Source organism: Chiloscyllium plagiosum, chromosome 21 (genome assembly GCF_004010195.1).
Source record: "Chiloscyllium plagiosum isolate BGI_BamShark_2017 chromosome 21, ASM401019v2, whole genome shotgun sequence".
Classification (NCBI taxonomy): Eukaryota; Metazoa; Chordata; class Chondrichthyes; order Orectolobiformes; family Hemiscylliidae; genus Chiloscyllium; species Chiloscyllium plagiosum.
The window spans coordinates 1,613,566-1,638,416 of record NC_057730.1 but is presented as its reverse complement, the minus strand read 5'-3'; the positions used below and the strand labels follow the sequence as shown (position 1 = coordinate 1,638,416).

The window sequence follows — 24,851 nt, the reverse complement described above, 5'->3', positions numbered from 1 at the left end:
TATGTGGGGGGTTCCTGGACTAGGGGGGATAGGACAGTGTCGAGGTAGGTAGAGATGAGTTCAGTGGGGCAGGAGCATGCTGAGATAATGGGTCGGCCAGGGTGGTCAGGCTTGTGTTTCTTGGGAAGGAGGTAGAACCGGGCAGTGCGGGGTTCCCGGACTATGAGGTTGGAAGCTGTGGGTGGGAGAACCCCTGAGGTGATGAGGTTCTGTATGGTCTGGGAGATGATGGTTTGGTGATGGGGGGTGGGGTCATGGTCAAGGGGGCAGTAGGAAGAGGTGTCTCTGTCAAGTCACCTTTCAACCTTCTTTGCTCCAATGAAAAAAGCCCCAGCTCCCTCATCCTTCCTTCATAAAACATGCCTTTCAGCCCAGGCAGCATCCTGGTAAATCTCCTGTGCACCCTCTCTAAAGCTTCCACATCCTTCCTATAATGAGGCGACCAGAACTCAACACAGTATTCCAAGTGTGGTCTAACCAGGATTCTATAGAGCTGCAGCATAACTTCACAGCTCTTAAACTCAATTCACATGCTAATGAAAGCCAATACACCATACACCTTCTTAACAACCCTAACAATTTGAGTGGCAAATTTGAGGGACCTTTCGACATGGACCCCAATATCGCTCTGTTACTCCACACTACCAAGAATCCTGCCTTTAACCCTATATTCTGCATTCAAATTCAACTTTCCAAAATAAAACACTTCACACTTTTCAAGGTTGAACCCAATCTGCCACTTATCAGCACAGTTTTGCATCCTGTCAATGTCCCATTGCAACCTACAACAACCCGCCACATTGTCCACAACTCCACCAACCTTCATATTATCGATAAACTTACTAACCCACGCTTCCAATTCCTCATCCAAGTCATTTATAAATATCAAAGAGCAGAGGTCCCAGAACAGATCCTTGCAGAAAACCACTGGTTACCGAGCCCCAGGCCGAATAGTTTCTATCTACTACCACCCTCTGTCTTCTATGGACCAGCCAATTCTGTATCCAGACAGCCAAACTTCTCTATATCCCATGCCTCCTTACTTTCTGAATGGGCCTACCAAGGGGAGCCTTATCAAGCATCTTGCTAAAATCCACATTCACTGTTCTACCTTCATCATGTTTTGTCACATCCTTAAAGAAATCAATAAGATTCGTTAGGCATCACTTGCCCCTCACAAAGCCATGCTGACTACCTCTAATCAAATTCTACTTGTTCAAGTAATCATAAATCTTGACTCTCAGAATCCTCTCCAATAATTTGCACACCACCGATAAAAGATTAGGTTAGATTAGTTTACTTACAGTGTGGAAACAGGCCCTTCGGCCCAACAAGTCCACACCGACCCGCCGAAACTCAACCCACCCAGACCCATTCCCCTACATTTACCCCTTCACCTAACGCTATTGGCAATTTAGCATGGCCAATTCACCTAACCTGCACATTTTTGAATTGTGGGAGGAAACCGGAGCACTCGGAGGAAACCCACGCAGACACGGGGAGAATGTGCAAACTCCACACAGAGAGTTGCCTGAGGCGGGAATTGAACCCGGTCTCTGGCACTGTGAGGGAGCAGTGCTAACCACTGTGCCACCGTGCCGCCCACACTGTGCCACCATGCCGCCCACGGTCTGTAATTCCCAGGATTATCACTATTCTCTTTCTTGAACAAGGGAATAACATTTGCCACCGTCCAATCACCTGACACTACTCCAGTGGACAGTGAGCACTAAAACATCATTGCCGAAGGGGCAGCAATCTACTCCCTCACTTCCCATAAAGATCTTGGGTATATCCTGTCTGACCCAGGAGACTTATCTATTCCTCATGCTTTTCAAAATTTCAAGCACATATTCCTCCTTAACATCTACCTGTTTCAAAAACAGCCTGTTTCGTGTTGTCCTCACAAATGACAAGGTCCCTCTCACTAGTAAATACTGAAACAAAGTATTCATTAAGGACCTCCCCTACCTCCTCAAACTCCAGATACAAGTTCCCTCCACTATCCCTGATCGCCCTGATTGATCAGGGATAATGAGCATGGATTTGTTAAAGGGAGATCCTGTCTGACTAATTTAATTCTTTTTTTTTGAAAATGTGACTAAACATATTGAGAGCAGTCAGTGTACAAAACTGAGAGGTATAGACAGAGTAGATCATGAGAATCTCCTCCCCATAGCATACATGTCTAAGACTAGAGGGCACAAGTTTAAGCAGTTCAGAGATAAGATGAGATTTTGTCCACCCAGAGGGTAGTAGATATATGGAACATGCTGCCTGAAAGGAATGGTGGAGGCACATACTCTCTCAATAATTAACAAGCATCTAGATGAGGATTTAAAATGCCAGGGCACAGTAGGGTGTGGACCAAGTGCAGGTAAATGGGATTAATGTAGTTTGGTGTTTGTTGATCGGCATAGACATGGTAAACCTACAGCCTGTTTCTATGCTGTATGACTCAATGAAAGCTGTTATTTCATTCAAGACAGTTCAGAGAAGGTTAACTCGGATGACTAAAGACTAAACGGATTGGGACACTCCCCACTGGTGTTTATCAGAATGAGAGGTGATCAAATAACATTTAGAATTCTTAAGGAGCTCAACAGAGTAAATGCTGAGAGGATGTAGCCCCTCATGGGAGAGGCTAGGACCAGAGGGCATAGTCTCAGAATACAGGGATACCAGTTTAAGCCTGTGATGGCAAAGAATTTCTTCTCTCAAAGATTGAGTGTCTTTGGAACTCCTTGTCACAGAGAGGTGTGGGGGCAGAGTCCTCCTGTATATTTAAGACGGAAATAGATTCTTAATTATTAAGGGAATCAAGGATTATGAGGAAAAGGCAGCAAAAAGCACTGAAGTAATGTCATTTCAGCCATGGTCTTACTGAACGGCAGAGCAGACAACTCCTGTTCCTATTTCTATGGTCTTATGGTTTCAAACAAAAGCAGAGAGGAATGTGAAATTTACATAGGACCAAAGTAAAACCACTTATTGTGGTCTTATTTCAGAGAAGGTACGCTAGACTGATTCAGAGTATGGTGGAATTTCTTATGAACAGAGGTTCAGTAGGTTTGGCAAAACTCACAAGAGTTCAAAAGAATGGGAGGTAACCTTTTTGAAACAAGATGCAGCTTGACAGAGCAATTTTGAGGGGTTGTAGAAATCTCGCAGCAGAAAGCAGAATCTCTGATGAGGAGGAATTTCTTCTGAGGTATGAATCTGTGGATGTTTTTCAAAGATAGCAATAGAGGCAGCATCATTGAGTATGTTTTAAGGCCAAGATAGCCAGTGAGGCTAGGAATAGAATTGGCCATGTTAAATTCAAAACACCCTACACTGCCCCCTTTTTTATACTGACATGCCCTAGAATATCCACATTCCCTCCCAAGACTCATCATGTCGTTTTTCTTTGTGAATACCAATGCAAAGTACTGGTTAAGGACCTCCCCACTTCCTCAGGCTGCACATGTAAATTCCCTTCTTTGTCCCTAAATGCACCCTAGCCAGCCCCTTGCTCTTTATTCATGTCTAAAACATCTTGGGAGTTCTTGGAATCATAGAGTCCCTACAGTGCAGAAAGAGGCCGTTTGGCCCATCGAGGCTGCACCAACCCTCAGAATAGCATATCCAAAACACTATACTTGTAACTCCGCATTTATCATGGTTAATCCATCGAGCCTACACACCTCTGGAAACTAGAGGGCAATTAAGTATGGCCAATCCACCTAACCTGCACATCTTTGGGGAAACTGGATTTCCCGGCGCAAACCAATACAGGCAAAGGAGAATGTGCAGTCTCCAAGGCTAGAGTCAAATCTGGGTCCCTGGTGCTGTTAGGTAGCAATGCTAGCCACTCTGAGACACACACACACACAGTTATATATATATATATATATATATATATATACATACACAGTGTACATGTATACTGATGTATAATATCTAATAAATAGAAAATGATTTTTAATGTATTGATTAAATTAGAATCCCTATAGTGTGGAAACAGGTTATTTGGCCCAAGTCTACACCGGTTCTCCAAAGAGAAACCCACCTAGACCCATTCCCCTACCCTATATTTACTCCTGACTAATGCACCTAGCACTATGGGCAATTTAGCATGGCCAATTCACCTAACCTGAACATCTTTGAATTGTGGGAGGAAACTGGAGCACTCAGGGAAAACCCACGCAGACACAGGGAGAATGTGCAAACTCCACACAGACAGTTGGCCAAGGCTGGAATCAAACCTGGGTCCCTGGCACTGTGAGGCAGCAGTGCTAACCACTGAGCCACTGTGCTGCCATATGATTTGGAGAAGAATTTAGATGGCCTGATTAGTAAGTTTGTGGACAGCACAAACATTTGGGGAGCTGTGCATAGAGAGGATTGCCGGAAGATACAACAGGGATAGATAGGCTTGAGACTTGGGTGGAGAAATGGCAGATGGAAGTTTAATCTGGACAAATGCAAGGTGATGCACTTTGGAAGATCTCATGCTCCTAAGGGTTCTGCTATTTATTGCATCAACATACTGAAGGATTTAAGTGTACAGGTCCACAGTTCCCTGAAAGTGGCAACACAAGTGGATAAGATGGTAGAGAAGGGAGATGGCATGCTTGCCTTCATTAGACAGGGCACAGAGTTTAATAACTGGCAAGTCATGTTGCAGTTTTATAGAACTTTAGTTAAGCCATATTTGGAATATTGTAAACAGTTGTGGTCACCACATTCCCTGAAGGAATGTGAGGCTTTGGAGAGGGGACAGAAATGGTCTACAAGAATATTGCCTGATTTGAAAGGTATTAGCTATGAGGAGAAATTAAACAAATTTGGTTTGTTTCCACTCAAAGGATGAAGGGCAACCTGTTGGAAGTCTACAAAATTCAGGAGGGTTTGGAAGGGTTTAAATAAGTTTGGGAGAGGGGTGAGAACCAGAGCTACATATCTGGGAGGGGGGTAATTGTAGATGGGGCAGTGACAGGATGTAGTAAATCTATCAGGAAGGTTTCTCACATGGTGAAACGAAGGAATCGGTTAAAGTGTGTCTGCTTTAATGCAAGGAATGTCAGAAATAAGAATGATGAATTTAGAGCATGGATCAGTACTTGGGACTATGATATCATGGCCATAATGGAGACAGGGGCAGGAATGGTTGCTAAATGTTCCAAGGTTTAGAATGTTTAAAAAGAACAGGGAGGGTGGAAAAAGAGGAGGGAGTGTAGCATTGCTAATCAGAGAGTGCATCACAGCTACAGAAACGAAGGTTGTTGAGGAAGGTTTGTCTACTGAGTCAGTATGGGTGGAAGTTAGGAACAGCAAGGCAGCAGCCACTTCATTGGGGATTTTCTACAGACCCCCTAATAGCAGTAGAGAGATTGAAGAGCTCATAGGCCGGCAGATTTTGGAAAAATGTAGATGTAGCAGGGTTGTTGTTATGGGTGACTTAATCTTTCCCAATATCGACAGGAACCTCCTTAGTGCGGATGGTTTGGATGGAGCCGCTTTTGTCAGGTGTGTTCAGGAGGGTTTCCTTACTCAGTATGTAGACTGGCCGACGAGGGGAAGAGGTCATTTTGGATTTGATGCTCAGCAATGAGCCAGGACAGGTGTCAGATCTCGCAGTGGGAGAACACTTTGGTGACAGTGACCACAACGGCCTCACATTTACCATAGCCTTGGAGAGAGAAAGGAGCAGTTACCCAAGGAAACATATTTAATTGGGGAAAAGGAAACTATGATGCTATCAGACAGGAGTTGGGAAGTATAGATTGGAAGCAATTGTTCCATAGGAAGGGCACAGCAGACATGTGGAGACTGTTTAAGGAGCAGTTGTTGCGAATGATGCACAAATTTATTCCTCTGAGACAGGTAAGAAGGGGTAAGATTAAGGAGCCTTGGATGACGAGAACAGAGGAGCTTCTCATTAAAAGGAAGAAGGCAACTTATGTAAGGTGGAGGAAATAAGGATCTAGCACAACTTTAGAGGATTACAGGCTTGCTAGAAAGGAGCTCAGAAATAGACTGAGGAGAGCCAGGATGGAACATGAAAAAGGCTTGGCAGGAAGGATTAGGAAGAACCCAATGGCATTTTACTTATTCGTGAGGAATAAGAGAATGATCAGGGAGAAGGTAGGGCACTTGTGCGTGGAGTCTGAGCAGATAGGGGAAGCCCTAAATGAGTTTTTTGCTTCAATTTTCTCTAAGGAAAGGGACCTTGTTGTGAATGAGAACTTTGAGGAGCTGGATACAGGTTTGAACAGATCAAGATTGATGAAGTTGATGTGCTGGAAATTTTGGCAAACATTACAATTGATTAGTCCCCAGGGCCAGACCAGATTTATCCTAGATTGCTCCGGTAAGGAAGAAAGGAGTTGCTAAGCCGCTGGCGAAGATCTTTGCTTCTTCACTCTCCACGGGAGTCATACCAGAGAATGTTGTTTCTCTTTTCAAGAAAGGTAATAGGGAAATCCCTGGCAATTACAGACCAGTCAGTCTTATATCTGTGGTCAGCAAGGTTTTGGAAAGAATTCTGAGGGATAGGAATTATGACTATTTGGCAAAAGCACAGTGTGATTAAAGGCAGTCAGCATGGCTTTGAGAGGGGCAGGTCATGCTAAACTAATCTTACTGAGTTCTTTGAGGAGGTGACAAGACAGGTCGACAAAGGTCGAGCAGTGGATGTGGTGTATATGGACTTCAGCAAGGCATTTGATAGGGTTCCTCATGGTAGGCTTATTCATAAAATCAGGAGGTATAGGATACAGGGAGATTTGGCTGTGTGAATTCAGAATTGGTTGGCTGACAGAAGGCAGAGAGTGGTTGTAGATGGAAAGTATTCTGCTTGGAGGTCAGTGTTGATTGGTGTCCCGCAGGGCTCTGTTCTTGGGCCTATGCTCTTTGCAGTTTTTATAAATGACTTGGATGAGGAGGTTATGGGATGGGTTAAAAAATTTGCAGATGACACAAAGGTTGGAGTTGCCATTGATAGTATCGAGGGCTATTGCAGGCTGCAGTGCGACATAGACTGGATGCAAAAGCTGATAAAGTTCAACTTGGATAAATGTGAAGTGATGCATTTTGGAAGGTCGAACTTGAATGCTGAATATGTTAAAGACAGATTCTTGGCATTGTCGAGAAACAAAGGGATCTTGGTGTTCAAGTACACAGATCCCTCAAAGTTGCCACCCAAGTGGATAGGGTTATTAAGAAAGCATATGGTGTTTTGGCTTTCATTAACAGGGGGATCAAGTTAAGAGCTGCAAGGTTTTGCTACAGCTCTACAAGTCCCTGGTGAGACCACACTTGGAATATTGTGTCCAGTTCTGGTCGCCCTATTATAGGAAAGATGCAGAGGCTTTGGAGAGGGTGCAAAGAAGGTTTACCAGGATGCTGCCTCGACTGGAGGCCTTGTCTTATGAAAAGAGGTTGACTAGGCTCGGACTTTTCTCTCTGGAGAGAAGGAGGACGAGAGGTGACCTGATTGAGGTATACAAGGTAATGAGAGGCATGGATAGAGTCAATAGCCAGAGACTCTTCTCCAGGGCAGGACTGACTGGCACAAGGGGTCATAATTTTAACATATTAGGTGGAAGGTATAGAGGAGACGTCAGAGCTAGGTTCTTTACACAGCGGTGGTGGTGGAAGTAGAGTCACTGGGGACATTTAAGCGACTACTGGATATGCACGTGGACAGCAGTGAATTGAGGGGCTCATATGTTACTTTACATTAGGATTAATCCTCGGCACAACATCGTGGCCGAAGGTCCTGTTCTGTGCTGTACTTTTCTATGTTCTATGTTCTAAAATTATGAGGGGCATGGATAGAATGGATAGTCGGATTCTTTTTCCCAGAGTAGGAATGTCAAATACTAAGGGGCATAGGTTTAAGGTTAAAGGGGCTAAGTTTAAAAGAGATGTGAGGGGCAAGTTTTGATTTACACAGAGGATAGTAAGTGCCTGAAATATGCTGCCAGTGGAGGTGGTGGAGGCAGATACAATCGCAATATTTTAGAGGCAGATTAATGAATAGGCAGGGAATAGAGGGATACAGACCGCATCGAGGCAAAAGGATTTCAGTTTCAAAATTTATCATGTGTTGGCACAGACTTGGTGGGCCAAAGAACCTGTTCCTGTGCTGTACTGTTTTATGTTTCATCCTTGTTCTTCCAAGCTGTGTGAACAGAGCAGCATGTTTTATGGCAGCAGGGTAGGAAAGATCAGATTAAATTAGATTAGATTCCCTACAGTATGGAAACAGGCCCTTCGGCCCAACAAGTCCACACTGACCATCCAAAGAGTAACCCACCCAGACCCATTCCCCTTTCCTATATTTACCCCTGACTAATGCACCTAACACTCAGGGCAATTTAGCATGGCCAATTCACTGACCTGCACATTTTTGGACTGTGGGAGGAAACCCACACAGACATGAGGAGAATGTGCAAACTCCACATAGACAAGCACCCAAGGCTGGAATCGAATCCGGATCCCTGGTGCTGTAAGGCAGCCATGCTAACCACTGAGCCACCGTGCCACCCCTACATAGTAGCTATCTTTTCTTACCAGATAAAAACACAAAAAAAAAGTAGGACATGTCATCAAACAGAAGCAGCACCATGAGAAAGCCATCTTCAAATTGTCACATGAAGACTACTTGCAACAGAAAGAGAAAGGAGTCAACAAACCAGATGTGCATAATCAACTAATTGTGAAAGGAGTCAAAAAGTGTGGCGATGGAAAAGCACGGCTGGTGGAAAAGCATCAGAGGAGCAAGAGAGTCAATATTTCGGGCATAAGCCCTTCATCAGGAATATGGCCACACAATTTGACTGTGATCTCCAGCATCTGCAATCCTCACTTTCTCCTAATTGTGAAAGGATCAACTTGCAATTTCATTAAAGAGAAACATGGGACTCTTTTCCCTACTTCATTCCATCTACAAACAACTTGGGAGAACAACCTCTGGCAGATCAACTCTATTTGAAATGCGAAAGAAATGAAAAACAATTAATAAAACTGTTGGAACACCTGGTATTTCAAATGAAATGGTCAAGTACAATCAAAAAAAGTGGTAAGATAAAAGCCCTGCTTTAGAATGGTCACAAATATTAATTTTTTAAAAATCAAAACCAGGAAACAGAATTAGGGTCAATGATAGTAATAAAACTGGAATCAGGACTGAGTGGTAGATGTTCAAATCACAATGACTAATGTGAATGCTTTAATTTCAGGGAGACATTGTTTCAATTTGTGCAAGGCTAAAAGCTTTGAATTCCTGGTTATAAGATTCTAACAAGAGACATGGCGTGGGGAACAGATTTAAATGTTAGTCTAGAGAAGTGGGAGTCTGGAATGCACTGCCGACAAGGGTTGTTGAGGTGGATAACCTCAGAACATTTAAAAAGTGCTTATTTGAACACAAAGTTTTCACAACATCCAATGCTGTGGGCCTTCTGTGGGAAAGTGGGATTCATAACAGCAGTCTTGTATTTTGGCATTATGGACTCTATGGGCTTCTGTACTGTATGATGCTGTGATTCTATTCTGTTTCTATCAAAGCATGTGAATATATGCCTTAAGGACATGCCCTGAGAGAGAATCCAAACACATAGGATAAATAGGAAGGACAAGGTAATTGCACTAATTCTCTGAGCACAATTCATCATGTCTTCAAATAGGGGAGGAGAGACAAAAGTAGAGAATTACAGTCACTTCAAGGAGGTATTGCTTAATATTTTGAGAAAATTTGTAGATTCAGGCTCTTTTACAAAGGAGTGCATTTTAGGATTGATGTGGAGTTGCCAGTGTTGGACTGGAGTGGACAAGGTCAGAAGGCACATGACACCAGGTTATAGTCCAACAGGTTTACTTGAAACACCAGCTTTCGGAACATTGCTCCTTCGTCAGGTGAAGTGAAGAGAAGCAGACAGGCACAGAATTTATCAGCAGAGAGATCAAAAGGTTCTACAAATAGTGTGAGTGGAGAGTCCACAGGCCGAATAATAAGACTCTGCAAGTGATCAAAACTGTCAGACTGTGAGAGTAAACTGTCATCAGCTGAATAGCAAGTGAAGGGATGACCTATGATCCGAATAATTGAGGCAGAGAAATAATTACAAAAAATTAAAGATACGATGGTGCTGAAGACAAAACAAATGGCGAGAATAACATGTAATAACATATCAAGGGTCTCAACAAAGTAACAAGTAATCTAAAACTGTACAAACTAATTTGATAGAGAGATCATAACAAATTATCAAGGCGATGATGTCAAAACAGGACAGTAAGGAAGCTTTTACAAATACAGAACAGTATGGGGGGGGGGGGGGGGGGCGGGGGGAACAACACAGAAACTGATCACCAAGTTCTGTACCCATGTGACTGTGATCTTGGGTTCATGTCGTGCTACATCTAAGCCCATCATATTTGTTTTGTATCTGTAAAATCTTTCTTTCTCTCTGGCATGATGAATATCAGATCCTGAGAATTTATCAGCTTTCAGCCTATTAATTTTACTCCAGTGCAATTTTCTCAATCATAGCCTTCAACTCCTCATTCACCCTGGCCACTTGGAATTCCAATCCTGGAAGCTTACTTGCACCTTCCTCAGCAAAAGCAGACATAAAGTAATCAATTAGCTCTCTGCCAATTCTCTAATTCCTATTATATACTTTTTTGACTCTGCTTTGTTCAGTCTAACAAATCCTTTTTTTATGTACCTATAGAACCTTTATAATCCACTTTTTTTTTCAAGATTGCATTCATATTCAAGTCTCTCTTTCCTTACCAATTTTTGGTCGTCCTTTGCTGTCTTCTCAAAATTCTCCCAATCCTCAGATTTATTACTATTTCTGGCAACTTTATGTGCTCTTTATTTTAAACTTATACAATCTTGAACTTTTCTCATCACAGTGCACTGACACTTTTAAGTATTTGCACCTTGAAAGCACGCAAACTTTCTGTGAATCAAGCAATCGTTCTTTAAAGACCATCCATTGCCTCTGTACAGACATGCCTTTTAGTGTATTTTCTCATCCACCACTTGCCAATCTGCACCTCGTAGTTTCATAAAAGTTCCCTTATACAAATTTAACACACTAACTTCAGCCAGGCTCAGTGGTTAGCACCGCTGTCTCTCAGTGCGAGGGTCTCTGGTTCGGTTCCAGCCTCAGGCGATTGTCTACATGGAGTTTGCACATTCTCCCAGTGTCTGCCTGGGTTTCCTCCAGGTGCTCCTGTTTCCTCCCACAATCCAAAGAAGTACACGTTAGGTGAACTGGCCATGCTAAATTCTCATAGTGTAGGTTAGGTGCATTAGTTAGGGATAAACATAGAGTAATAGGGTCAGGGAATGGGTCTGGGTGGGTTACTCTTCAGAGGGTCAGTGTGGAATGATTGGGCCGAATGGCCGGTTTCCACATTGTAGGGATTCTAAAAACTTCTTCTAAACACTCCACTCACACCATTTGTATAGTCTTTTGATCTCTCTGCCTATAAATTCTGTGCCTATATGCTTCTCTTCACCTGACAAAAGAGCAGCGCTCCAAAAGCTTGCAGTTTCAAATAGACATGTTGGACAATAACCTGATGTTGTAAGACATTTGACCTTATTTCAAGATTGTAAAACCCAATCTATCTACAAACAGTTAAAATTATTCAATGGTATTGGTAGACTGCTCTTGTATACAGCCCATAAATTCTCTTTCATGGTTAGTGGTCTGTAATGCAAATCAAGTTGTATCTCCACTTCCTCTCTATCCATATGCATTATATCTCAATAAATAGAACCACAGTTTATTCCAAATTATTTAACTTTCCTGTGTTTATACTGGGCAGCTGCTGCCAACTCATTTCCTAATGCTAATTTAACATTACTTAAAAATATCTTTCCAGTTTACTTGCAGAGATTTCAATCAATTTTAATCTTTTGTTGACATTTGATGTGAAGCCTGATTTAAAAAAAATTCTTGCTACTTCCACACTTTTATTTGAGCTTAATTTCAGTTAACCATACCCCATAAAACCTTCTCTCCACTGATTAATAGCTCCGCACATTTATACAATCCATTCAAATCCAATTAACTCTTCAGTAATATATCAACCAGGGACCCTCTTGTGGTTCAGTGGTAGTGCCCCTATCCCTGACAGACCCAAGTTCAAGTCCCACCTGCTCAAGAGATGTGTAATAACATCTCTGAACAGGTTGGTTAGAAAAATAGTATATCTATCACCTGTTCCCTCACTCAATCATTCCTTCAACGAGATTAGATGATAGCTTTCGGGATGCAATAATGGGGAGGGCACCTTTTAACAACATATCCAGGACTGCTTGCTAAATCACCGTGCTTTTGATTTTCTCATCAGCGCCAACATAATGTTAATTACAAGACAAGTAGTCCCATTCTACCTGTTGGCAGAAGGAGCCAACTGGATTGAGGAAATATCCTGTTTCACTTAACGTGGAACAAAGAAAGACCAAGGCTGTTCCTCCTCACTCCAATGTGTGCACACATGCTAGCCTCCAACCCCAAGTGCCTCCAAAGCCAACTATTATTTTAAAATAATTTCTCCTCATTTTTATTATCCCACAAGAAAAAAATCTTTAAATACCTTATGGATGTGTTTTAGGTCAATGTTACTGCTAGGTTGAGCACTGCACATGAATACACAAATTAGGATCAAAAAATTCCCAGGGTACGCATGTCTATCAATCACTGACCATCACCCTGGTAAACACTGTTACACTTTATTTTTTAAAAAATAAGGGTCTAAATGAGCTCATGTCTTTAGTAATTTCTCTTCTGGAATGTAGCATCAAAACCAATGAAATATGTACATAAATAATTATTGGTTTATTTTAAAAAATTTTAAAGATATTTTTATTTATTAATATACTACCTCAACAAATTTGCTGCCTTAAGTAGGAAGTTCACAAATTAAATTAAATGTACTTCTTGTTCTCCAAAATGGCAGACATTATCAAATAGTGGAACAGACAAGATGGGCTAAATGGCCTAATTTACTCCTATAATTTATGGTTGACTGCATACTAAATTTAATCAACAAGTTCTCTGACCCCAAATATGTTCACTCATTTGTTTAAACTTTTTAAACAGCTTGCAGTAATAAATAGCTTGCTGTGTTGTATTAAACTGCAACTTGTGCCATGTGTTTCAAATTCAATTACAGAAAAACACATTTTTCTTAAAAACACGTAGAAGGATCATCACTTCAAAACTCTCTTCCTGTTCTTTATTGCAACTGCATTGTGGGTACATCAGCATAGGTGGATGATGGTCATTTTTTAAGGGCAGTATCCATTTTCTGGCATGGGAACACACTCTGAATTTAAACACCGTACTCATGTCTCCCTTTTTTGCATACAGAGAGAAGGTGGGCTTTGTCTTGTCTCATAACTTCACCCTCTCAAACTCCATCATAATTTTGGTAATTCTGCACTGTACCAAAAATTGAATGCATCTCTTTAATTTTTTTTTAAATTAACTGTCTACAAGCTTCCAAGTAGAAACTTAAATGCTTGGCAATGATGGGAGGGAATCAAATTTAAAAAGATAATAACACATTATGAATAATTCCAAAAAGGAACAGTTTCCAACCAGAAAAATAGTTAGCAGTATTGGCTTGGCTGAGCTAGTTATAATTCATCGCAACATTTTTACTTCCACTGTAAATTCTTACATGCTTACAATGCCTTAGGCTAAAACCTACAAGGTAGCCAGCCAGTAAAGTTCAATGCTTTTCTCTGAACTCAATACCAAAAATGTAATGCATGAACTTACTCAGCTTCAACAGGCACAAACAAAAACAAAGCATAGATTTCAAAAGCACCTATCGGGATCACTTTAGAAAGTCATTTTGCACAGTACTTTTAGTTGCTGGACAAGTGTGCAAGTTGCTGAATTGATGTCTTTTCTACCAAAGAAATTCCTGATTGAAGCTATTCATCTCACGAGACATTAGTGAGATCCTGGTAAATTATTTGAACACTGTGCTAGCACTGTCAAAAAAAAGGGGCTGTTTCAAAGTGAATGGCTGGATGCACTACCGATTCACTACTGGCCCATTTCTGAGCATATGCAAATATTGAAAAATCACTAACAGAGTTGACAAAAGTCAGCATTTTCACATGGTGGAAATCATGCAGAACCTGCAGTTCCTCAAGTAATATTAGCATTTGCAGAACAGGTGGATGAATGCTTGCATGATCATTTCAAAGTCCTTTACAATATTTTGTTTAGAAATTGATGTTCTTATTTTTGCATGGAGGGGTAAAAGGTTACAGACAGAAGCCATAATAGGATAGTAGCCAGAACAATCATTCCTATGCCTGCAGAATATATACAAAGGCTGTCATTGCTGCAAGAAACAAGTCTCTTGTCAAATGAAAGAAATTATAATGAATACAAAAGATTTGGCAGCAGGATTTGCTTGCCCAGTTTGATACAAAGCTGTTGCCAGTGAACAGCACTGCCACTGACAGTCGTTATGGAGAAAACCATTTCTGAATGCCTTGTTCTCCCAGCTGGGCAAGGATCCATGTGAATAATGGCTGAATTTAAAAAGAAAATATTGGAAGGGGAGTAGAGAGAAAGAACATGTCTAAAGGAAAACAAAAGTGAACTGGAAAAAATCTGAAATGGAAGTGCTTCAGTTATAGATGTCTGTCTAAAACTGTCAGGAATAGTAATCCTGAAACTTTCAAAAAGAAGTACAGACTCAGCAGTCTTCAAGTAGCTATACATCGCTGTAAAATAATTCACTTCAGTTTCTTTTTGTCCTTTATCTCTGTCACTTACAAAATTCTCTCCAGAGGACATTGATTCTTGCAGGGTGCAGCTTCACCGATAGTAGAACCCTCTTGAACAAACATTTAACCATAAACTCACACTGGCCTCAATCTCTCAATATTCCTCTTTTCTTCCCAACTTTTATCCTACCCAATCTTCACATCCCCATGGCCTCTTATTCCACTCTACGCCTCCTTCTAGTCACGCTCCAGTGGTCCCCAACATTACAGATACCAGTCTTAAGCCAATTCAATTCACTTCACCTGATATAAAGAAACTATTGGAGAAACTGGATACTGCAAAGGCTACATGCCCTGACAACATTTCAGCAATACTACTGAAGGCTTGTGTTCCCCTTGTCAAACTGTTGCAGTGCAGTTACAAACAAAAACAGAGATTGCTGGTAAAGCTCACCAACTCTGGCAGCACGTGTGGAGAAACAGCAGAGTTAATATTTTGGTTCGAAGATCCCTTCCTCAGAACAGTGCAAATACATCTCCAGTACAGTTACAAAACTGGTTTCTACTCGACAATATGGAAATTTGCCTAGTGATGTCTTGTACATAAAAAGCAGGAAAAATCCAATCCAGCCAATTTCCATCCCCCTCCTCAGTCTCTTCTCAATTGTGATGGAAGGGGTCATCAATAGCGCTATCAAGAAATACCTGCTCAGGCAATGACCTGATCAGTGTTCCGCCAGGAACACTCAGCTCCTGTGACATCAAAGAGCCTTAGTAAAATTGCAATCAATGGGTGTCAGGGAGCATACTCCCTGTGATTAGAGCCATACCTGATGCTTAGGATGGTCCTGGTTATTGGAGGTCAGTCATCTCAACTCCAGGACATCTCTGCAAAGTAATTCTCAGGGTAGTGCCCCAGGCCCAACCATTTTCAGCTGCTTGATCAATGAGCTTCCCTCCATCATAAGTGAGAAGTGGGATGTTCGCTGATGATTGCACAATGCTCAGCACCATTTGCGACTCAAATACTGAAGCAGTCCAGGTTCAAATGCAGCAAGATCTGGACAATATCCAGGCTTGTACTGTTAAGTGGCAAGTAACATTCATGCCACAAAAATGCCAGGCTGTGACCATTACCAATAAAAGACAATCTAACCACTATCTCTTGAAATTCAACTCATCACCAAATCCCCCTCTACCAACATCTTGGGGGTTATCATTGACCTGAAATTCAATTGGACACACCACATAAACACAGTTAAAAATCACACAACACTAGGTTATAGTCAAACAGGTTTAATTGGATGCACACTAGCTTTCGGAGCACTTTGATGGAAGGTATTTGTCAATATATAATTTCAGTTACATCACACTGTTAATCTTTGCCATAAATTCTGTGCCTTACAATTGTGTCCTCCACAACCACCTGATGAAGGAGCGGCGCTCCGAAAGATAGTGTGCTTCCAATTAAACCTGTTGGACTACATCCTGGTGTGGTATGATTTTTAACTTTGTCAATTTTAACAGTCCAACACTGGCATCTCCAAATCATAAACACAGTGGCTACAAAAGCAGGTCAGAGGTTAGGAATACTGCAGTGAGTAACTCACCACCTGACTCCCCAAAGCCTGTCCAGCATCTACAAGGCACAAGTCAGGTGTATGATAGAATAGTCTCTGTTTGCCTGGAAGAATGCAGCTCCTACAATATTCAAGAAATTTGACATCATCCAGGAGAAAGCAGTAAGCTTGACTGGAGCAACATCCACTCTGTCCACCATCAATGTTGAGCAGCAGCAGTGTGTACTGATTCACCAAAGATCCTCAGACAGCACCTTTCAAATCCATGACCATTTCCAACTAGAAGGACAAGTGCAGCAGAAACATGGGAACATCAACACGTTAAAGTTTCCCTCCAAGCCACTTGGAAATATATCGCTGTTCTTTCATCGTCACTGGGTCAGAACTGTGGTATTCTTTCCCTAATGACATTGTGGAGCAACCCACAGCAGGTGGACTGCAGCAGTTCAAGACGGCAACTTAACACCACCTTCTCAGGGGCAACTAGGGATGGACAATAAATGTTAGCCAGCCAGTGATGTCCATTTGCTTGGTACAGTTGTTCCGAAGGAAAAACCCAGGGGCAGGCTGACTTGGTGAAGCTACCTGTCAGTCAAGGGCTGGAATTGTATTCACAAGTCAGTGCTGGAATAATTTACTGGAGTCCAATGTTGTCCAGACCCATAAAAGGTGATTAACTAGAATATTTTGTTATGAAGTCAAAAGCATGTATATTCACTTTAAAATAGAGAGTGTTTTCTGAATATTGAAGTAAACTTAAAGTGCAGGCTCAGCTGCCTGAATGGAAAGGCTGGGAGACAGGCTATTCCAAAATAGATATATGTAACAATTGGCTGTTAAACATTTAGCCGAGTTTTGGGTGCTTATTTGACAATAATTCGAATTTAACAAATTAGTGTAAATTATGCCCGGATACTAAAACCCAATTGAGTTGAATTTATTGTTTTGGCAACATCGAAACAAAGACAGGGAAAGAACTTGGGGGTATAAAAAAAAACAAACATTTGAAAATTGGTCAGAGCAACTGTCACTGATCAGCCAAGCAACTGCTATGGAGCCGGACAGCTAACGGTCCAGCTAACATCTTTCATTCTCCCCGCGTCTGCGTGGGTTTCCTCCGAACTGAACACAATCCTATTAACATGCTGTTCCAATAACACACACATTAAACATTACATTAACTTAATCTCAAGTCCACGCAGTCTCTGTCTTCTCTGCTATCTTCAATCTTCGGTCCCCTGATCTTCCTGAGTCGTCATCTTTCTTTTTAATGTGAGTATGTTCAGTTTGTTAATAGTTTTGTTTAGTGTTTTGTTAGGAAAATAAATTGTTGTTTTTCTTTAAATAGTGAAAATATCACTCACATGTTAACAGATTATGAGGCAAGGCAAGTTTTTCTGGATGTTTGGTTTTAATTAACAGAGGGATCCGACCTCTGCATCCTAACAATTTGAAGGAGTCCATGATAGAATGGCTCGAGTTGAGCTGTCAAGGCTAGATCAGCAAATTTGAACAATTGTAATCCATTGCAAACTCCACACAGACAGTTGCCTGAGGCTGGAATCCAACACGAGTCCCTGGCACTGTGAGGCAATAGTGCTGACCACCGAGCTACCATGCTACCGAGGCTGGAGGAGATTCTGAGGGACAGGTTTACATGCATTTGGAAAGGCAAGGATTGAGTAGAGATAGTCTACATGGCTTTGTGCATGGAATATCAGTTTTTTTTAAAATTCAGTTTTTTTGAAGAAGCAACCAAGAAACTTGAAGAAAGCAGAACGGTTGACGTTGTCTACAAGGACTTCAGCGCGGCATTTGACAAGGTTCCGCATGGTAGACTGGTTCGCAAGGTTATATCTCATGGAATCCAGGGAGAGCTGGCCGACTGGAAGTAAAGTCAATAGATGTGAAGCTGGAAAAGCACCGCAGGTCAGACAGCATCAGAGGAGCAGGAAAGTCAATGTTTCAGGCAGAAACCCTGGCAAAGCTCCTGCTCTGCTTTTCCAGCTCCACATGCATCAACTCTGCCTTCCAGCAACTGCAGTCCTTATTGTCTCCAAGCAACTAGAAACTATGTCTTGAAGATCGGAGACAGAGGATGATGACACAGGGTTGTTTTTCAGACGAGAGGCCTTTGGTCACAAGGGTCGGTGCTGGGTCCACTGCTTTTCATCATTTATGTAAATGATTTTAATGTGAATATAGGAGGAATGGTTAGTAAGTGATCAGATAGGCTAATGGGCCAAGGAGTGGCAGATGGGGTTTAATTTAGATAAAGGTGAAGTGTTGCAAATTGGTTAGACAAACGAGGACAAGACTTATATAGTTAGTGGTAGGGTCCTGGGTAGTGTTGCCAAACAAAGAGGGGTGCAGATACACAGAACCTTGAAAGTGAAGTCACAGGTAGACAGGGTGGTAAAGGCGGTATTTAGCATGCTTGCTTTCATTGGTCACTGCACTGAATATAGCACTTGGGACGTCATGTCGTGGCTATAGACGACATTGGTTAGACCACTCTTGGAATACTGCATTCAATTCTGGTCTCCCTGCAACAGGAAAGATGTAAGTAAAACTTGAGGGTGTAGAAAAGATGTAAAAGGATGTTGCTGGGGTTTGAGCTATAGGGAGAAGCTGAATAGGCTGGGGTTTTTTTCCCTGCAGCATAGGAGGCTGAAGGGTGACCTTATAGAGGTTAATAAAATCATGAGAGGCATGAATAGGATGGATAGCCAATGTCCTTTCCTAGGGTAGGGGAATCCAAAACTAGGGGACATAGGTTTAAAGTGAGATTGGAAAGATTTAAAAGGGACTCAAGGGGCAGGTTTTTCATGCAGAGGGTGATGTGTGCATGGAATGAGCTGCCAGAAGAGGTGGTGGAGGTGGGTACAGTCACAACATTTAAAGGCATTTGCATGGTCACCTGAATAAGAAGGTTTTGGAGGGATATGGGCCAAATGCTGGCAAATAGGATGAGATCAGTTTAGGATATCTGGTTAGACAAGTTGGACTTAAGGGTTGTTTCTGTACTGTACAACTCTATGCTTAAGGGGAACAGCTACTTTCTGTGCATGCTGTCCATTCCCTCAAACTTATGCACCTTAATCAGGTCACCCTCAACCTTCTCTGCTTTAAATGAAACAACTCAAGCTTATCCAAAAACTCACTTTATAGCAAAAGCACTCCGGCCTAGGCAATATTCTGTCAAATCTCCTCTGCACCCTTCCAAGTGCAATCATATTCTTGCTGCAGTCAGGTGACCAGATCTGCACACACTATTTCACCTGTGGCTGAGCCAAAGTTCTGCACAGCTCCAACTGGCTGAATTCCATAAGCCACTTTCATGCCAACCTGACTAGTACCACAAGAGCAAGGGGAAGGAATTGTTCAGACTGAATAGAAAAATAGCAGAGAAGGCTTCATGTTCAATGTAACTCAAGACATGATAACCAGTTTGAATAAAATAGTCAAAGCAGCAGAACCAATTTATTTGCAATACGTATTATTCCTCTATCTCAGATTCATTGCATTAAGCTATATAAAATATATAGCAAGGAAAAAGATCATTCAATTCAATTAGTTAAGACCCTCTACTTTATTCAACCTCAACAGTTCAACTTTTTTTTTAAATTCCTTTTTCTCTAAGCTCCCAACTTGCATCACTGCACCACCTCCTGTGATGGCACTCACATTGATGTCCCCTAGAATATGTCCAGCCAGAGTTGGCAACCCAGTTCTCTGATCTTTGGGAGTGGATAACTTTCATTTTTAAAAAGGCTCTAGTCCCAAGAACTGAGCTCCAATATTGATCATGTTAGTCATATTGATAAGGAATTGCTCTGTCCAGTTAGACTGGTGACAAGAATGTCCCAAAAACATTGAAAGCAGATGATAGACAGACACTCCAATCCCAGAGTAAAAATAAAACCAAGGTTGTGGTTTGTTGAAAGAACTTGAAAAATAATGTTGTATAAGAGTGCAGATGGAAATACTCTCAAGGCTCAAAATATCACTCTATACTAATTCATCCTGGCTTATAATGCCAGTTATTAAATTAAGTGGTTATGTATTTCATTTCCCAGGACAACATTCTATTCTTTGAGCACAAAGAAGGTCAGGGAATCATATCTAGCCAGCTACATACCTGTAATAGTCATACAACTCAACAAAGACAGCCAGCTCTTCCAGAGATACAGCATTCTTCTCCCAAAATGGAATTCCAGTTAGCTGTCTAACAAGGTTTCCAAGCAGACTTTTTGACTTCTGCACTCTCTCCAAATATCGTGGTTCCTTTGTAAACAAATCCTCCAAGGTATTTAGGCTTCCATCTACCGTCCGATTCAGATCATGAGTACTCTCAGAAACCTGCATATAAACAAAACATGAGTTCAAAAAAAAACAAAACTTTTCAAAGTAGGTACTTTTAGTTTTTTTTCTACCATTCCTATAGACCTGCACTCTCCCTTTACAGCCATGTAACAGAATTTGCAACATGGATGTAACTCATGCATTTTTCTTTAATTAAGAGTCATACTGACTGCACATTAAATAATTCAGTATTGTCGGGTTTGTTGGTATTTGGATGAAATTGGATTTACCATGGAAAAAGTGAGAACTGTAGATGCTGGAGAACAAAGTCGAGAGTGTGCTGCTGCAAAAGCACAGCCAGTCAGGCAGCAACCGAGGAGCACGAGAATTGACGTTTTGGGCATAAGCCCTTCATCAGGAATGAGGCTTGTGGGCCAATGGAGCTGAGAGTTAAATGGGAGGGGGTTGGGGGGAAGGTAGCTGGGAACGCGATACATGAAGTTGGGGGTGAAGGTGATAGGTCGGAGAGGAGGGTGGAGCAGGTGGGAAGGAAGATGGACAGGTAGAACAGGTCAAGAAGGCAGTGCCCTTGGAACCCTTACCACATGGAATCATTTTGGTTTTCACACGCGTGTCCTCATTCTCCGCCCCCCCACTTTATCCCAGATCCAACTTTTCACTCTGCACCGCTCTCTTGACCTGTCCTACCTGTCTTATCTTCCTTCCCAGCTCCATCCTCCTCTCCAACCTATCACCTTTACTCTACCTTCATCTACCATTCACACCCTCAGCTACCTTGCCCCCAGCCCCCTCCCAGCACCACAGTCTCGATTTCGGTTTGCCGTGTTCACCATTTGTCTCAAAGAGGTCTTCACAAAACCTATTAATGTGACAATGTTAATGAAACATCAGTATGTACATATTTCCAAGCAATTTAAAAAAGAATTTTGAAAGAGCTTTGTGAAATCATGTGGGGAGCTGAGGCAATCACAAAGGTATTTCAGACAGTGCTGCTTCGAACACTGAATCCAATCTGACTAGATTCACTGTCGGTTCCAATTTTCTGGGAGTCTGAAATGTCAGCAGTCCAAAAGTAAAAACCAAATTATTTTAACGACATACTGAAGTATGAGACTCTGTCACATACTAACATTTAGAATTTGCTCAAACAGAGGCGATTGCATAATGTAAAAGAAAATCACTATTGCATCAAATCAAACTCGCAACAAGTTAGAGAACAGGAATAGTCCATTCAGCCCCTCAAGCATGTTCCAACATTCAAAGAAATCACTGCAGATTGGCAAACTGACTTCATCTTTCAATTCTGATATTTTTAACAACAACACTTTTAAGAAGGGTATTCTAGATTTCCATTGTCCATGTGAGATAAAGGACAACATTCCATTAACCTTTATAATTATGAATGCAGCAGACGCATCTTGTAAAAGATGCCTGCACACAAGTTGAGACAACAAATAAAAGTCTGGCATTTTGGAGATTTACACTCATTGCATGTTTATCCACTCTACTCTACAGGGCCAAATGTTAAGCTAAGCTGATGAATTCCCTTTTTAAGAGAAATAGTTACTTTAAATATAAAATCATAGACACACAATACCAGAAGAAGCTCGTATCAAGTATGTACCGCCAAAAATACTCTGTCATTTACAGTAGTCCCAGTTTCCCACCTTGAATGCTATTGGCAAACATTAAGATTGATAAGGCCCCAAGGGCCAGACCAGATTTATCCTGGATTGCTCTGGGAAGCAAGAAAGGAGGTTGCTAAGCTGCTGTTGCAGCTGTACGGGACATTGGTTAGGCCACTTTTACAATATTGAGTGCAATTCTGGTCTTCTTCCCATTGGAAAGATGTTGTGAAATTTGAACGGGTTCAGAAAAGATTTACAAGGATGTTGCCAGAGTTGGAGGATTTGAGCTATTGGGAGAGGTTGGATAGGCTGGGGCTGCTTTCCCTGGAGCATCGGAGGCTGAGGGGTGACCTTATGGAGGTCTATAAAATCATGACTGGCACGGATAGGATAAACAGAGAAAGACTCTTCCGTGGGGTGGTAGAGGGCATAGGTTTAGGATGAGAGGGGAAAGATATAAAAGAGACCTAAGGGGCAACCAGAGGGTGGTAGATTAGATTAGATTACATTACAGTGTGGAAACAGGCCCTTCAGCCCAACAAGTCCGCACCGACCCGCCGAAGCGCAACCCACCCATATCCCTACGTTTACCCCTTACCTAACACTACGGTTAATTTAGCATGGCCAATTCACCTGACCTGCACATCTTTGGACTGTGGGAGGAAACCGGAGCACCCGGAGGAAACCCACGCAGACACGGGGAGAACGTGCAAACTCCACACAGTCAGTCGCCTGAGGCGGGAATTGAACCCGGGTTTCCGGCGCTGTGAGGCAGCAGTGCTAACCACTGTGCCACCGTGCCACTTATATGGAATGAGCTGCCAGAGGAAATGGTGGAGGCTAGTACAATTGCAACATTTAAAAGGCATCTGGATGGGTATATGAATGGGAAGGTTTTGGAGGGATATGGGCTAAATGCTGGCAGGTGGGACTAGATTGGGTTGGGATATCTGGTCAGCATGAACGAGTTGGACTGAAGGGTCTGTTTCCGTACTGTACATCTGTATGACTCTATGACTGTAAGTCCTGCCATGATTTGCTTTTCCAAAATTCAGCACTTCACATTTATCTAAATTAAACTCCAACTGCCACTCCTCGGCTCATTGGCCCATCTAATCAAGACCCTGTTGTAAACTGAGATAACCTTCTTCGCTGTCCACTACACCTCCAATGTTGTTCACATCCAAATTATTTATATAAATGATAAAAAGTAGTGGACCTAGCACAGATTCTTGTGGCACACCACTGGTCACCAGCCTCCAGTCTGAAAAACAACCCTCCACCCTCTGTTTTCTACCTTCAAGCCAGTTCTGTATCCAAATGACTATTTCTTCCATGTGATCTAACCTTGCTAACCAACCTACCATGAGGAACCTTGTCGAATGCCTTACTGAAGTCCACATAGATCACGTTCATTACTTTGCCCTCATCAATTCTCTTTTTTATTTCTTCAAAAAAACTCAAATCAGATTTGTGAGACATGATTTCCCATGCACAAATCCATGTCGGTTATCCCAAATTAGCCCTTGTCTTTCCAAATACATGTAAATCCTATCCCACAGGATTCCCTCCAACCATGTGTTTACCACCGTTGTCAGGCTCACTGGTCTATAATTCCGTGGCTTTTCCTTACCATCTTTCTTTAATAGTGGCACCACGTTAGCCAATCTCCAGTCTTCCGGCACCTCACCTGTGATGACTGGTGATACAAATGTCTCAGCAAGGTGTCCAGCAATCACTTCCCTAACTTCCCACAGAGTTCTCAGGTACACCTGATCAGGTCCTGGGGATTTATCCATCTTTGTACATTTTAAGTCATCCAGCACCAACTCCTCCATAATATGGACATTTTTAAAAATGTCATCCAGAATATGGTGCTAGAAAAGCACAGCAGGTCAGGCAGCATCCAGGAAGCAGGAGAATCGATATTTTGGGAATAAGCCGATCATCAGGAATCTATTTGTCAAGATGTCACCATCTATTTCCCCACATTCTATATCTTCAATGTCCTTCTCCACAGTAAACACTGATGCGAAATACTCGCTTAGTATCTCCCCCATCTCCTGCAGTTCCACACATGGGCTGCCTTGCTGATCTTTGAGGGGTCCTATTCTTTCCCTTTCGTCCTCAATGTATTATTAAAATCCCTTTGGATTCTCCTTAATCCTATTTACCAAAGCTATCTCATGGCTCCTTTTTGCCCTCCTGATTTCCCTCTTTATACTCCTACAAGGAGTAAGGATTCACTCGATCTCTTGTAAGGATTCACTCGATCTCTGTTGTCTATATGTGACAAATGCTTCCTTCTTTTTCTTGACCAAAATCTCAATTTCTCTAATAGAATCCGAATAATGTGATCATCCCTTTCCTACTTCTCAGTTCCAACCAAATAACTTCCCTGGATGTGTTCCCAGGAATATCGTCTCTAAATATATAATGCATTCATGTTTTTATCCCTTATCAAAAATGCCATTCCAACTCCTCTCTTGTCCCCCTTTCTATCCTTCCTATAGCATTTGTATCCTGGAATATTAAGCTGTCAGTCTTGTC

At 41.9% G+C, this 24,851-nt stretch overlaps 1 protein-coding gene across 3 annotated transcripts in view; it reads right to left on the bottom strand.

The window, feature by feature from the left end:
• The window catches only part of LOC122560473 (protein tweety homolog 3-like), a 301,083-nt gene that overhangs the window by 132,907 nt on the left and 143,325 nt on the right, over positions 1-24,851 (bottom strand). For all 3 annotated transcript variants that reach the window (XM_043711109.1, XM_043711111.1, XM_043711110.1), the window contains exon 4: positions 20,489-20,709. In XM_043711109.1, coding sequence (XP_043567044.1) covers positions 20,489-20,709 — 221 coding nt within the window. The remainder of the gene's footprint in view (positions 1-20,488; positions 20,710-24,851) is intronic.